This window comes from Asterias amurensis, chromosome 8 (genome assembly GCF_032118995.1).
Source record: "Asterias amurensis chromosome 8, ASM3211899v1".
Lineage (NCBI taxonomy): Eukaryota > Metazoa > Echinodermata > Asteroidea > Forcipulatida > Asteriidae > Asterias > Asterias amurensis.
The window spans coordinates 7,906,403-7,920,154 of record NC_092655.1 but is presented as its reverse complement, the minus strand read 5'-3'; the positions used below and the strand labels follow the sequence as shown (position 1 = coordinate 7,920,154).

Here is a 13,752-nt window from a genome sequence, read left to right as displayed (position 1 = left end):
CAAGACAGTTTATACCAGTTAACTTACCTTGGTTTCCTCTTCAATTCATCCACAATGTCTTTGGCCCTGCCAGGGGAGAAAGCAAACAAGATTGTAGAACATTGCCTAGAAGCTTTCTTCGAGCAAGAAAGATGGCGGTGAGGGCTCTTGCACGACTACTCGACCGCCTATCCTCGAGCATTCAGGCAGTTTTTTCGGCACCGCTGTCCTATCGAAGGAGAAACCTAGAAGTTTACTTGTTTCCCCCATTTGCACTTCTCGCAAGATGTCTTCAAAAGGTCCTTGCATACGAGGCCACATTTCTTCTGATAGACCCTGTGTGGAAAACGCAATCCTGGTACCCACGTCTGTTAGAACTCACAGTGAGAACTCCAGTCTTATTGGAGTTTCTGAGGTTGTGTCACGACCAATATCATCCAATGTGGAAAACCTTGCAGTTAGCCGCATGGAAGCTATCAGCAAGAGGTATTTCGCAGCAAGTGTCCTCCGTCATCTTATCATCCTGGCGCCATGGCACTAATGCCCAGTTCAATTCAGCATGGAACCGATGGAGTCGCTGGTGTGTTCAACACCAAGTTGATCCTATTCGAGCACCTCTAGCTGACATCCTCGAGTTCTTGCACAGTCTTTTCCAGCAAGGACTACAATATAGAACAATCAACGGTGGAAGGAGCTCCGGTTGGTAAACATTCCCTGGTTTCAAGATTTTTGAAAGGAATCCTTAACATTCGTCCACCGCAGCCTAAATATTGTACAACATGGGATACCGGGAAGGTCCTACGGTACATCCTTTCACTCCCTCGGAATAGAGAGCTGAGCTTAAGGCTTCTGACTTTGAAAACAGCTATGCTGGTTGCACTTGTTACAGCGGGACGCTGTTCATCCTTAATCGCTTTTGACTTGCAGTTTATGCAAAAACAAAAACAGCTTTTTTACCCAGGTGAAACCAACAAAGTGCTCCACAGCTAGCAAGACTGCCAAGAAAGTGATTTTATCACATCCCCCCGACAGTAAACTCTGTGTGGTGAAAGCCTTGGAAGTATATCTTCAGAGGACAAAGCCTGCCCGAGGACAGGGTAAGGACAAACTTACCAGTCTGTTTTTTGTCATTTGTGAAACCCACTCATGCTGTGGTGTCCGCTACTATCGCACGGTGGTTGAGAACCATTATGGCTTCATCTGGTATAGATGTGTCTCATTATCGGGCACATTCTACTAGGGGAGCAGCCACCTTGGCAGCTGCTCGAGCAGGGGTATCTACAGCACAGATCCTGAAAGCTGCAGATTGGTCATCAGAGTCCACCTTTACAAGGTTTTACAGGAGAGATGTTACAGCGTCGGAGTTCCAGACAGCTGTCCTGGCTTCAGTCAAGCGTTGAAATATACAGGGAGAGTCTGACGACTAGGCTGAAATATAATTTCAAATTATGTTAAGGTACTTACCTGACATATAATTGGAATTATATGAAGCCATAGGAGGAGAGACTCGCACTCCCTCCCTCTGCATCTCAGATTATCTTCTTCTTGCCCACCCATGAGTCTACCTCAGCCAGCTACTTACCTTCACTTACCTACAAAGAGACATGCTTCAATGGTTTGGAGAGGTATTTATGTGCTGGGGCATGGGCTCATTTGCATTTTTATGAATGGAGGAACTTTCCATTTTATTTAAAGGGTGGTTCAGACTGTATTAAATGGAACATAATACAGGGTGAGTCTCTCCTCCTACGGCTTCATATAATTGAAATTTATTATGCTCAATTCAATTTTGAAAATAGTTTTACCGCAGGGAGGATATGATCACTTAAACAAACAAAACATGACTGTAAATAAACAAAAATGAAATAAACAAACAAAACACGACTGTAAATAAAATACATACAGACCGCCGAGGCAAGTTACTGAAAAAAACATCCATAGACATGATGGATATTCCATGAAACAGCAGAACACATGTTATTTTGGTGTTTTATATCACTGGTTCTGATTCAATTAATTCATCACTATACACTATGTTCTTGCAAGGAAAAATTGATAGAGTAGGGGCATTAAAAAAAAATCTGAAATTGCGAGCGGGTAGCCTGACGCCATTAGGGCATGGAGTCTGGGGCCCGCTTTAAGGCCCCAGGTAAATTTTATGTCGCAGATGCTCTGTGGTGCATCGAAGGCCATTTTAGAGACATTTTCGACCCATTTTCACCTGAATTGATACAAATAATGCATTGCAAAAAGTTTGTTCACAAAATAGTGTTGAGCCCATTGCTTTGATGCTCATGAAACAAATTGTTGTTTAAGGACTAAACCAAATTTAAATGACGTGGTAATTTTGGAATAATCTTTATCGAACAATCGTTGTCCATTCGGTTTCAGAATTATTCGGTCATAAAGCTGATATTTTGTATTGGGTATTTTTATTTAAAATAAATAATTATCTAAATAATGTAAAAATCATAATTCACACAAGTATTTGCAACCAATCAAAATATCAAGAGTTATTTACTATAATAATTTATAGTTTGCTTAATTTAAACTGACCAATAATGGTAATTAACCTTTTTCTTGGTTTTTGTTTTATATGTTTGCATAATGTTTAAAAAAAGTTATTCTAGGTTTTTAAATTTTTATAAATAATGAGTGAGTAAAACACTGACATTACATTTTAAAAACTAGGACACAGGCCAAAGGCAAGTTGTAAACAATATTTGGAAAAAAAACATTAATGAAAGACAGTGCCACAAAGTATTTCCACTTGGCAAAAGATGTATGATACAAAAATAGATTCCAGGAGGTTAAATAAAGAGATTGAGACATAAATATATTCAACAAAATCGCGCTCGATTGTTTAACAGCAGCCAGCCACCAACCCAGTCATTACCACGCAGTGAAAACGGGGTTTGAACACTATTAGTGTCCCAATTAAGACATATTGACACAAATGGACCTAGATGTCTAATTTGAAACATTAGTGCAACTTCTTTCACGATTGTACATGGAGTTCACTGTGTTTGGACAAGTGGCTATATAAAGTAGCGCCCTGAAACGAGAGGTTTTATTTGCGAACAACTTCATGAATTTTTCAATAAAGTACATGTACATTCACCATGAAACCAAACATAAGGCTTGTATGCATCATTCTGTTCAAGGCTTGTATGCATCATTCTGTTCAAGGCTTGTATGCATCATTCTGTTCAAGGCTTGTATGCATCATTCTGTTCAAGGCTTGTATGCATCATTCTGTTCAAGGCTTGTATGCATCATTCTGTTCAAGGCTTGTATGCATCATTCTGTTCAAGGCTTGTATGCATCATTCTGTTCAAGGCTTGTACTGTATGCATCATTCTGTTCAAGGCTTGTATGCATCATTCTGTTCAAGTATCTCTCTTGGTTTGCCTTTACCAATCAGCATCACATTGACAAACACAAATCTACATGATTATACATTCTTTGTAATGAATTGCATCTTTCAAAACATAAATTTAAATGTTTCTATACTCTTGTACATTTCTTTTTAGATTTACTCCAGAAAACTTAATAGAGAGAGTTTCTGTGTCTGGACAGCCCCTTGGTCTTGTTATTGATCTGACTAACACTAGTAGATACTACAATCCTCAGGTAAGTTGTAGTGTTATCATTATGGTGTCATGTAGTTTAATGGCTCAGGTCTACTTACTGTTCTTTAGGAAAGTAAACATGAAATGAACATGTGGTACGCTGGTGTTGTGTTGGACTAGACTAGAGAAATTGTGTGACCACAAATATTTGTTTTAGAATAAACTTATCTCCTATCGTAATTTCCTGCGGATAAGACGCAGGAAACTTTACTGTCGTTCCGTCTGACAGGAAAACAAAGCTACGAAAAGTGGTTGAAAATATTCACAACATACCTTTAGAAATGAAAACGAATGCCTCTATTATCCACAGATACCTTATGACCTAAAACCTTTTGTAAAATCCTTTCAAATCGCGGTATTCCGTGTGTAAAAACACCAGAAAGTTTGACGCGAAACAAGTGGGAGACTGCCATTACTGTGTAGATGCGCGCGTAATACGTGCGCTTTACGGTCCACCCACACCGAGAAAACGGCCCGCTCGACATAGAGAAAAGCACTCACTCATACATGCGTTGTTTGATTGTGAAATGGCTTTCGACCTTTGAACCTTACGTCTTTTTTTCTTATGTGGACCATGTGCTTTTTTTAGACTGTTGTCATCTTGAGATTGCGCTCTATCTACGGCTGTTTGCTGCGTTTTAATCACATGTTTATAACCCAAAGCACACCATGTCAATATGCCTGGGCCGGTGCAGGCGGTTTGCGTGGTAATACGCAGGATGTCTCCGGGCGGTATGCGGGCTTAAGGGTTAACACTGTTTGAGAGCGCTGTACAGTCAAATACTTTATAATACAGAATAAAAACATGAGCAGAAGTAGCAATATGGTTTAAAATACATGACAGTTAAAATAAGAAGCAAAATGGAGTAAAAATTGCATTACGTACAATAAAGCAGAAAAAAATGTGTCACGTGGTCCCACAGGAAAACCACCTCGATTCCGATAAAGAGCAAGACAAGTTTAATATAAGAACATCATCTCCAAAACATACATGCTTTAAACCAATTACATGACAAAGGGTCATTCTATGAAACCAGTTTCACCGGGAAAGCAGTTTTTGTGCGAGGTCCATGTTCAAAGAGAAGCTGTAATGCAGAACAAAGATTATGTTCAGGGGGGAATATGGATAACAAGTCGCATATATACTTGGGTGCGATACCATGAAGAACTTTGTTCACGTTGAGTAGGATCTTAAAAGCCACATAATAGGGCCTACTCAATCCGGAGCCAATGTAGTTCGCAAGTATTGGCGAGATGTGTTCTCGACGACTGGTCATTGTTACTAATCTTTCTGCAGCATTCTGTACAAGTTGTAGTCTTGCCAGTTGGGATTTTGAAAGGCCATAGAGAAGACTATTATTGCAATCTAACCTTGATGAGATAAATGCGTCTACTAAACATACAGGGGGGTCACTCTGATGATATAAGAACACTTAGGTACCTTAGTGTAAAGGGATTGTAATTTTATTATCACAATGAAAAATAAAATATCGCATATACATGTATGTTTTTATTATTTTTGTTTTCATTTTCGTTTTAAAGATTTTGTTTAAAAACATAGTGTTATTGTTTTTATTGTCACACAACGTCTCCAATGAATGGACTGCAAGTCTTTGTATTAGTATTGATGCTTTTACAATGAGAATGTACGCCTCTGCTGGCAGATTCTTAAAGCATTCACGTGACATACAAAAACAACTTGTGCGGTCTGTGCACAATCTTGATTGATTTGGTTTGAATACCACGTGAGCATATTGGAATTTGAAATAAAATATTATTTTACAGTATAAATGTAAGATTTCACGTAGTGATCATCAAAACGAACTCAATCGACATCAGACAAGGATTATCGTAAGATAGGACGCAGTGATTCTTGGGGGCCTGTGAAAGTCAGATAAGACGCGTTTTAATCCGCAGGAAATGAGGGTACTGCAAAATATAGTCATTGGTAGTTTTGCTTAAATGACTACATAACAATATTGTACACTACTGGAGACTATTTTAGTAATCGCTGTGGAACATTCATTAGCTGTAATTCCCATGAATGATTCACTGGGACTACATTGTGGTTTGCCTCCAATGATGCTTAATAAGTCCTCAGTCCAACATATTGAAAACAAAAAAACATGTACATGTAAGTGGATTTGGAAATTGATACTAGGGTGTTGACCTACATGAATGAATCTGTAAAGGTGAACACAATCTTAATCATTTTTTATGGATATCTCATTCAATTTACAGGAAATCGAACGGGCTGGAATTGAATATTATAAGCTCAATACAGAAGGCCACATCATTCCAGCAGAAAGAATTGTGCAAAGGTAAGTGTCAGGAATAGTAAAGGCAAGTGGAGCTTAAGCACCCTTTTAATTTAATGTTGCTTGTATGAGCTCAGTGGTTTTTGTTTTATTGTTTGGTTATGAGTGGTGTTTACTCCATTGCATTGGTAGAGTGACACCATGGCTGTTGGATTGTCATTATCTTTGATGCCCTGCAGCCGATTTCACGAAACTTTACGCAACTGCGTAAGTCCACTTGCGCAACGTTTATGGCGCAACTTACGCCATAAACGTTGCGCTGTGGACTTACGCAGTTGCGTAAAGTTTCGTGAAATCGGCCCCTGGTCTTTTAGTGGTGCTGTGGACACTTACATGTACATGAACCTAGTTGACTGCCCCTGGCTCGATGTTTCAAATACTTAAGATTGATTTTAAGTGTGATTCAACTTTTTTCAGTGGTTGATGTGCAGTGAAAACTGCAAGAATCTCAAAACTTGCCTGTAATGGTTTCTTTACTGAAACATGTGCAGAAAAAGTTGCAGTGGCTGAAAACTGGTGCCAGATATTCGCATACATGTATGAACCTAATCGGCAAAAGCGTCTTGATTTTTGTCAAAAGGCACTTAGCAGAGAATGAAACCTTTGGCGATGTCAATTTTACTGATGAGAGTTCTATTCAATTGGATTGTCACAGTAAACTAACTTAAATGAAAGAAGGGCAGTGCCCGAAAATTCAAACCTTGTGCCAAACACCCCAAACAAGTTTATGTGTGGGCTGCCATTTTAAAACAAGGCCCATCCCAAATGCTGGTGTTTGAGCGCATGATGGAGGCTAAATTCTATGCAAAAGAGATTTTAGAAAATACTCTCTTGCCTTTAATTCATAATTACTTTCCAAACGGTCATTGCTTCCAGCAAGACAATGATCCCAAACATACTAGCAGACTCGCAACAGATTATATGACAGCTGTAGGCATTAAATGGTGGAAAACACCGGCGGAAAGTCCCGATTTAAACCCCATAGAAATGTCTGGCATCAGCTGAAACATCATCTCCGGCGGCATGTCAAGCCTCAAATCAAAGATGAACTCATGGCAGGCATCGGAGAGTTCTGGCAGACAACCCCAACCATAGACATATGCGACATGTACATCAACCACTTGCACAAAGTGATTCCAGCTGTAATCGCGAGAGAAGAATGCGTTTCTGGCTACATGTACTAAAGTCATCAAAAACAAACCGGCTCTTTTCAGAGCCACCACCCACACAAGACAGATGATTTTCCTTGTCACGTTGCTCAATCATTTGTCCTAATAAAGTATATGTAGTAACAAATTATATCATTCAAATAAAATTCTAAAAATGTAATGATAAAAAAATGCACTATTCACCATAATGTACTTGAAGGGGTTTGGGTACCTTATAGAACACAACTCAATGTTTACATTCAACTTACACAGTTTGAAGATAAAGAGGGTAGAAAGCTTCCTTTAAATACTGACGTGCTGTTGTTTTTGCGAAATTATTAAAACATTGTCTCGAAATTAACTTTCATCTCGAGAGACGAATATAATTTATAAAAGAATGTAAACCGTATTTACCAGTACTGATATAAATACCAACACTGTTAAATCCAACATCTTCTCACCATACCACCCGTTCGAACTAAATCCTTTGGTTCAAGGACTTTCTCTAGTGCCGCCCCCCAACTTTGGAACTCTCTTCCAGGCTACATCCGCTCTCCACAGAGCATGGAACAATTCAAAACTCTGCTCAAATCCCATTTGTTTTCTATTGCCTTCTGTTCAGTTTAATCCTTTCGTTTGCATTTTGTTAGCGTATTTTTTGTTATTGGTTGCTTTATTGTTTGCCTTTGTTTTTTGTTAAGCGCATTGGTATTTCTTTCAGTTATGAAATGCGCTATATAAGAATTAGCTATTATTATTATTATTATAAATACATGTACATGTACATTGTACCATGGAGGAAAGAAAATATCCTCCATGATTGTACATGTACATTGTGGGATGCTAAAATAGTTTTTTCGTCTCACTGCACATCCAGGAATTAAAGGCCTGCCAACAATTGTTTGCAATAAGGATAGGAAGACGTGTGTTTATTATTTACTTTTAGTAGTCATAATTTTAGTAAACAACGTTTTGCTTGTATGTGTGGGGGAGATCCGGGTTCACAACAACAAAACCATGGTTAAAGTCTATAATAGCCAGTAAATCAGGTTGTTCATGTAAGTTAGATAATTGTGTCATCACATTTCAGGCAACACAGTTTACTTTAGTTTGTGTAAGTGAAAGAGCCGATCAAGTTCAATAGGGCTGATTAAATGGTTGGTAAAGTCATGGACGAACCTTACTATTGTCATGAAGTAAGGGAGTGCGGATGTTTTGTAGACCAACAACCACATCATTTTGATGTTACATGTACCCTCTTCCTGTACTCATGAATATTTTTGTCATAAACAAGAAAATCGTTGGAATAACCATTGTGAAAAAGCGTAGCGAACAGAAGGTGGTGTGGTGATTTTAGAGCTAGAAAAAAAACCTTTTTGTATTGGAGCAATTTATGTTGTGACAGCAAGCCACCAGATTAAAGTCTGGCTTAAGACAAACAAAACTTTTCGGTGGCGTTTTCTCCTTCCCTATTATTAGCACTTCTCTTTTATTTTGTAACCAATAATATGGTAGAAAATTATAACTAGGTTTATGAAACTAGATTAAGTAAGCGCTTTATCCATGAAACATGTTTTGTGATTGGTGGACTAAAAAAAGGGGCACTTATTGTGTCAAATCACGAAGTCCGTTTGGGAGAGTTAGCCCTCGTGGTCTGGACTGCATGTGTGCAATACCGCTAATGGGTTATGTGGCCGGAAGCTAGACCTGCTCAAACCGCGCGAAGCACAAACAGCGTTCAATCGGAAGCAGAATACGTCGTTTGGCAAAGCTTTTTGCTGTTTTAATTCATCATTCTTTATGCCTCAACAATGACTTTATATCTAAAAAGCATTTTGATTCAACAATGTTGCGTTTTTAACGTCCAAAAGTTTATTTGAATCATGGAATTTTGTGTTTTCTCTGACTCAAATATCACTTAAGGCAGCTGGAGCATTTAGTTTATAGGGGTGTTTTTTGCAGAATATGTGGTGCATATGCCAAAAATGCTAACACTTTGTCAAAAAAAGTGCCCCCCAAAAAAGAACCTACATATCATTATCACTCAACACATCAATAACGGGTTAAAGGTCTCATGTCTGAACTTGAAGCGAAATACAGAAAGATCTTGACGAATCAAGTTTGTGTGCAACATGAATTTTCTTTTCATTTAAACTATGTTCAATATTTCTTGATAGGGTTTTGTTATCCCTGCCATTCTAAGATCATCCCTTACAGAAGCAGCCTGGGTGCCTCACGTGGCTATCTTTATTTTGCGGTAACGAAGGCCATCGATCCGCACCAGTGCACAGAAAGACACCCGTTTTGAAAAGACGGTCCTAACGAGCCCCGCTTCACTCGCTCGCAACGAGGTGTGTGCACTTGATGGGGGTAATAACACCCTCGTTACGGCCCTCGTTTCCCCTGCGTGCCTCGATGGCAATTTAAGGGCTGTACTGCACATGAGTTCTCAGTATTGTGATTTGTATTGTGACATTTCAACCACAGGTTAATCAATCTGTTTAGTATAGGAAAGAAGAGTAAATTTAACAAATTAATAAAGAAAATTAAAGAATAAGACTTGAACTCTGTTTCTGGTTTGCCCAATTGACATAATTAAACCTACGTAAACGTTGCAAAAATTCAGGTGCTGTTGCAAATTAAGGTGCCAAAAGAAAGCTTTAATTTGGGTTGTGAGCTCTAGTTTTCATACATTAGGCCTTTTTTAATCATTATTTGCAATGAATTTTTTTTTTTTTTTTATAAGAACTTTTTTATCAATATATCAACTATTTGCCATGTGCAAGATGAAGCCTAAAAACAGTGCTTAATATGCCGAATACAAACAGTTTCAAAGAACACGTTGCGGTTAGATAAACGGTGTATATCGAGCTGAAATTATGTTTACAAAGCTGAATGAAGTTGGTTACACAAGAACAAGCATGGAGCTCAATTCTGTGTTTAATACTAAAACACTGAGATTTTCTGATTAATCTGACATCATTTGTCATTGGTCTCCCTGCATGTTAAAAATTTTTCATAAAAGGGAGAAAACTGCCATGACAGGCTGCCATTACAGGGATAAAGACTTGGCCCTAGTGACCAAACCACCTGCTTCTCTAATTAAAATCATGTAGAGAGTCTGTAGTCCCGTAGAGTCTTCAATTTAACACTTTGCCAATTTATTGGTTTTGTGTGGAGACAAAGAAGGAACTTTTACCTCTGCCTTTTTTATTCTCTTCTTATCTCTTGAGTCAGACGCCAGTACGTAACGACTCCCCAACCGAGCTCTGATCTGTTGGCACTGCGATAAGTTTCTGCCGTTCTTTTATATTCTTGATGGCGTCGTTCAGTGTGGTTTTTGCGCAGTCAAGGTCAAGACTGTCAAGGCTCTGAGCGGCTAGCCCAGTGTCTTGCAAGTCCATATCTGCTTGGTATTTAAGGGCTTAGCCGATATGTGGCGTGGTGTGAGCGTATGAATAGCTGGTATACGCCTCTCTTAATATTTATGCATAATTCTTACCCAAAATAAGGCTATGGGCGCACGTCCCCCATCACTTGCAGTGGCTGCGCCCATCGCCCCGTTTTGAGTTAGCATTGTGACGTACCTCATGCATAAATATTAAGAGAGGCGTATTAGAGTAAGGTTAACAGTGACCGAGAGCCAGCTTCTGGATAATGGTTCGCTTAAATACAGTTGGGATTACGTAATCGAGTGATCTAGATGCACTCGACCATGTCACTTGAAAATGAATAGAAATTTGGGCATTTCAAAGTTTTCCACTTTCTTTTATGGAATGCTAATCACATTATTCCGTGGTCATTTTGTATAGTCATGATATTCCTGCAATATGACAAAGTACAAAAGTGTTGAAATGTTGAAAGACTGTGTGACTGAGGCCCAGTCTCATGCCCCGTGTAACACAGAAATCTACATGAGCTGCAAGTACTGAATTCTGAAGTAAACAGAACCATGTAGTTGGTTTCAAGTGAGATACTGCAATGTCCCCTCACCAACAAATAAAAATAATAAAATTACAGTCACTAAATCTAAATTTTTTATCAGTTACACCATCGTCTGTTGAGTAGAAACATGATCATGTATTAAAAACAGGATTTGTCTTAGACTAACATCTGTGTCTCTGGTCATACTGTAATACATGCACTATAATTTGTTGATTGTACCACAAAATGACCTACATGTCCACAGTAATAATAAAAAAATGTGTTAGGAGAAAATCATGATTGAAGTTGCAATTTTGGAGAACCTGCTTAACCTTTTAATTTTATTTTTTACAAGACAAAAATAAAGCTGACTACTTTATTCATACAGAAGTGTCAATGTGTTTTCCATTCTGCAACTAAATTTGTTAGTAATTAATTCATAAACATAAATATGTATATGTACATCATTTCGTGGAAATGAAAAAAGAAGAGTTTAGCCCGCAGAGGACTGTATTTAAACCAATGCATATTGATGTGTTTGATATTGTTGATCAGGCCTATTTTTTATTTTCTTTTTTCCTCAAGGTTTACAAGAATTGTACAAGATTTTACAAGGAATCATTCAAACAATGGTAAGTAATAAGAATATTGTTAAATATTGTCAAAACAATCAAAACATGTTTCAAAGGTTAAATGACTGAGTATCTCGAGCAATCATGAAAAAGAATAGTAATAAATATCAAAGTTAAATGAAAATAACGGCGCTTTTCACAATAACATTTTTCATTCTGATTGAGAAATAAGCTTTCTATTGCAGTATACATGTACATGTAATAATAATAATGAACCATTTTTGTAGAGCACATATCACAATCACAGAGAAGTCTCTATGCGCTTTGAGATGAAAACAAAAGAGAAGTAAAAGTTAATAGAGATGTGAAGTAATTACAAAAGTAAAATTTAGTTGATACAGAAAGAAGTACTGAAAGCTATTGCAAAAATAAATGTGTTTATTAACTTTGTCTTAAATAAATTCACTGTTTGAGCTTGTTTTATGTTGTCCGGAAGACTATTCCATAATTCTGCTGCTGCTGCTGCAAAAGCTCTGGCCCCATAAAATTTAGTAAAAGTCGAGGGACAAACTAAGAGAGACCTGGATTTAGAGCGGGGTTTTTGAACTGGATGATATTTAATTGTACATGTACATGTAGTTGCTTTCGTCACTGCACATAAAGCCAATGTGATCATTGTATCCAATGACAGGGGATCAGTCTTAGGAAGACCTATCATTGGTTGACCTCGCTAATAGTGGGCTACAGGTATTCTACGGTACTCCATTCTACTAGTCCTGATTAAAGGAGGCAGATTCTCTGAAAGCTCCTTAGTTTGGGCAAAAAAAACTAAACCTATTCAGTTTGTGAAACATTAGTTTTTGAGTTTTTTCTGTATTGTACTCCAGTATTGTGCTGTAACACTTTAAATAGTTATCTTCGCTTTGTTATGTATGCCTTGTTTAATTTTCTGAATTAACTGATGTTTCTGTGTATTTACAAGACATTCATTTGTAATTTTAAAACCTTAGAGGAATCAATATCTTAATGAGTAACTGACACCTTTTTGAAGTAGCTTTCATTTAAGTGTCTTTTCTTTTTTTCTATGTGGCCAAAGTTTAGGCCTATGCAGTTATAAGTTGGTGGAAATAGAAATAGAATTCCTCTTGCCAAAGTTGTTGAAAAACTTGACTTGTCTGGTTTGGCATATTTGTTTGCTGTGCAAATGTGAGAATTGTCATTATTAGCAAAAAACAACATCAATGAGACCGAAGCAAACACAAACTGTACAAATAACTTGAAAACAAGTATAACCTCTTTTAAGCTTGAAGCTAAAAGTTTCTCCAGAAGGTTCTAAACTTTTTCCAAAATACTGCAAATCATAATAAAAAGCATCAACAATAATGAATAGTTTGGGCTGTGTGTTATTCCATGTCAAATCAACCAATATTCTGAAGATTGGTCTGATAAATCAAACCCTCCGCACTCAGCTGACATAAATTTAATCTGGCTGCAAAATATAATCTGGCTCGCAGAAAATGTTCACTTAATATTATGGGTTTTAAGGAACAGCTTGTACCTATATCTGTACAAATAGCAGCAGAGCAGCAGAACAAAATGGCATGTACTCTTCACCACTGGAGACTCCACTGAATTCTTCCCACTATCCTTTCTCATATACTCCACACACACTTCTATCTACAATCTATGAGCCGACACCCTGATCCTTTGTTATGATACACTACCCCCAAGATTATGCAAATAAGCTGAAAGGTTACACTTGAGGTTCACTGCTCCTCATGTTGGGGTATCCCCCTCTGAGTCAAAAGTGTGCATACTGAATAATTAATATTGACCCCAAACAACCATGGCCAATTGGGTCCTGGCACCAAGCCCTTCATGAATATTTACACAAAGTTAAAAAGAACTTGAATAAATTTAGGCAGTATCTCTGAAGGAAAGGAATGAATATTCATAAACCTCCAAGCATTTGCATTTTTCTGTGACAGTCACATATCAGATTTGGCTGAAATAATGCATAATATTCATAATTGTGTATGAACATATGAACACAAACCAAAATATGTTTAGACAAGATTGTGCTTTGTTTAAAGATGTGGGCATTTTCACTTTAATTCAGGACAATAATATTGCAGTATCATTACGTTTTTATGAGGTTTGTTGGCCATTGATCTGTCAT

General features: G+C 37.7%; 1 protein-coding gene across 1 annotated transcript in view; it reads left to right on the top strand.

Annotated features, from left to right (window-relative positions):
* LOC139941056 (uncharacterized) overlaps nucleotides 1–13,752 on the top strand; it is a 47,542-nt gene that overhangs the window by 14,349 nt on the left and 19,441 nt on the right. Inside the window, exons 4-6 of the mRNA XM_071937472.1 lie at nucleotides 3,513–3,612; nucleotides 5,853–5,932; nucleotides 11,587–11,633. Of these exons, the coding sequence (XP_071793573.1) occupies nucleotides 3,513–3,612; nucleotides 5,853–5,932; nucleotides 11,587–11,633 (227 nt within the window). The remainder of the gene's footprint in view (nucleotides 1–3,512; nucleotides 3,613–5,852; nucleotides 5,933–11,586; nucleotides 11,634–13,752) is intronic.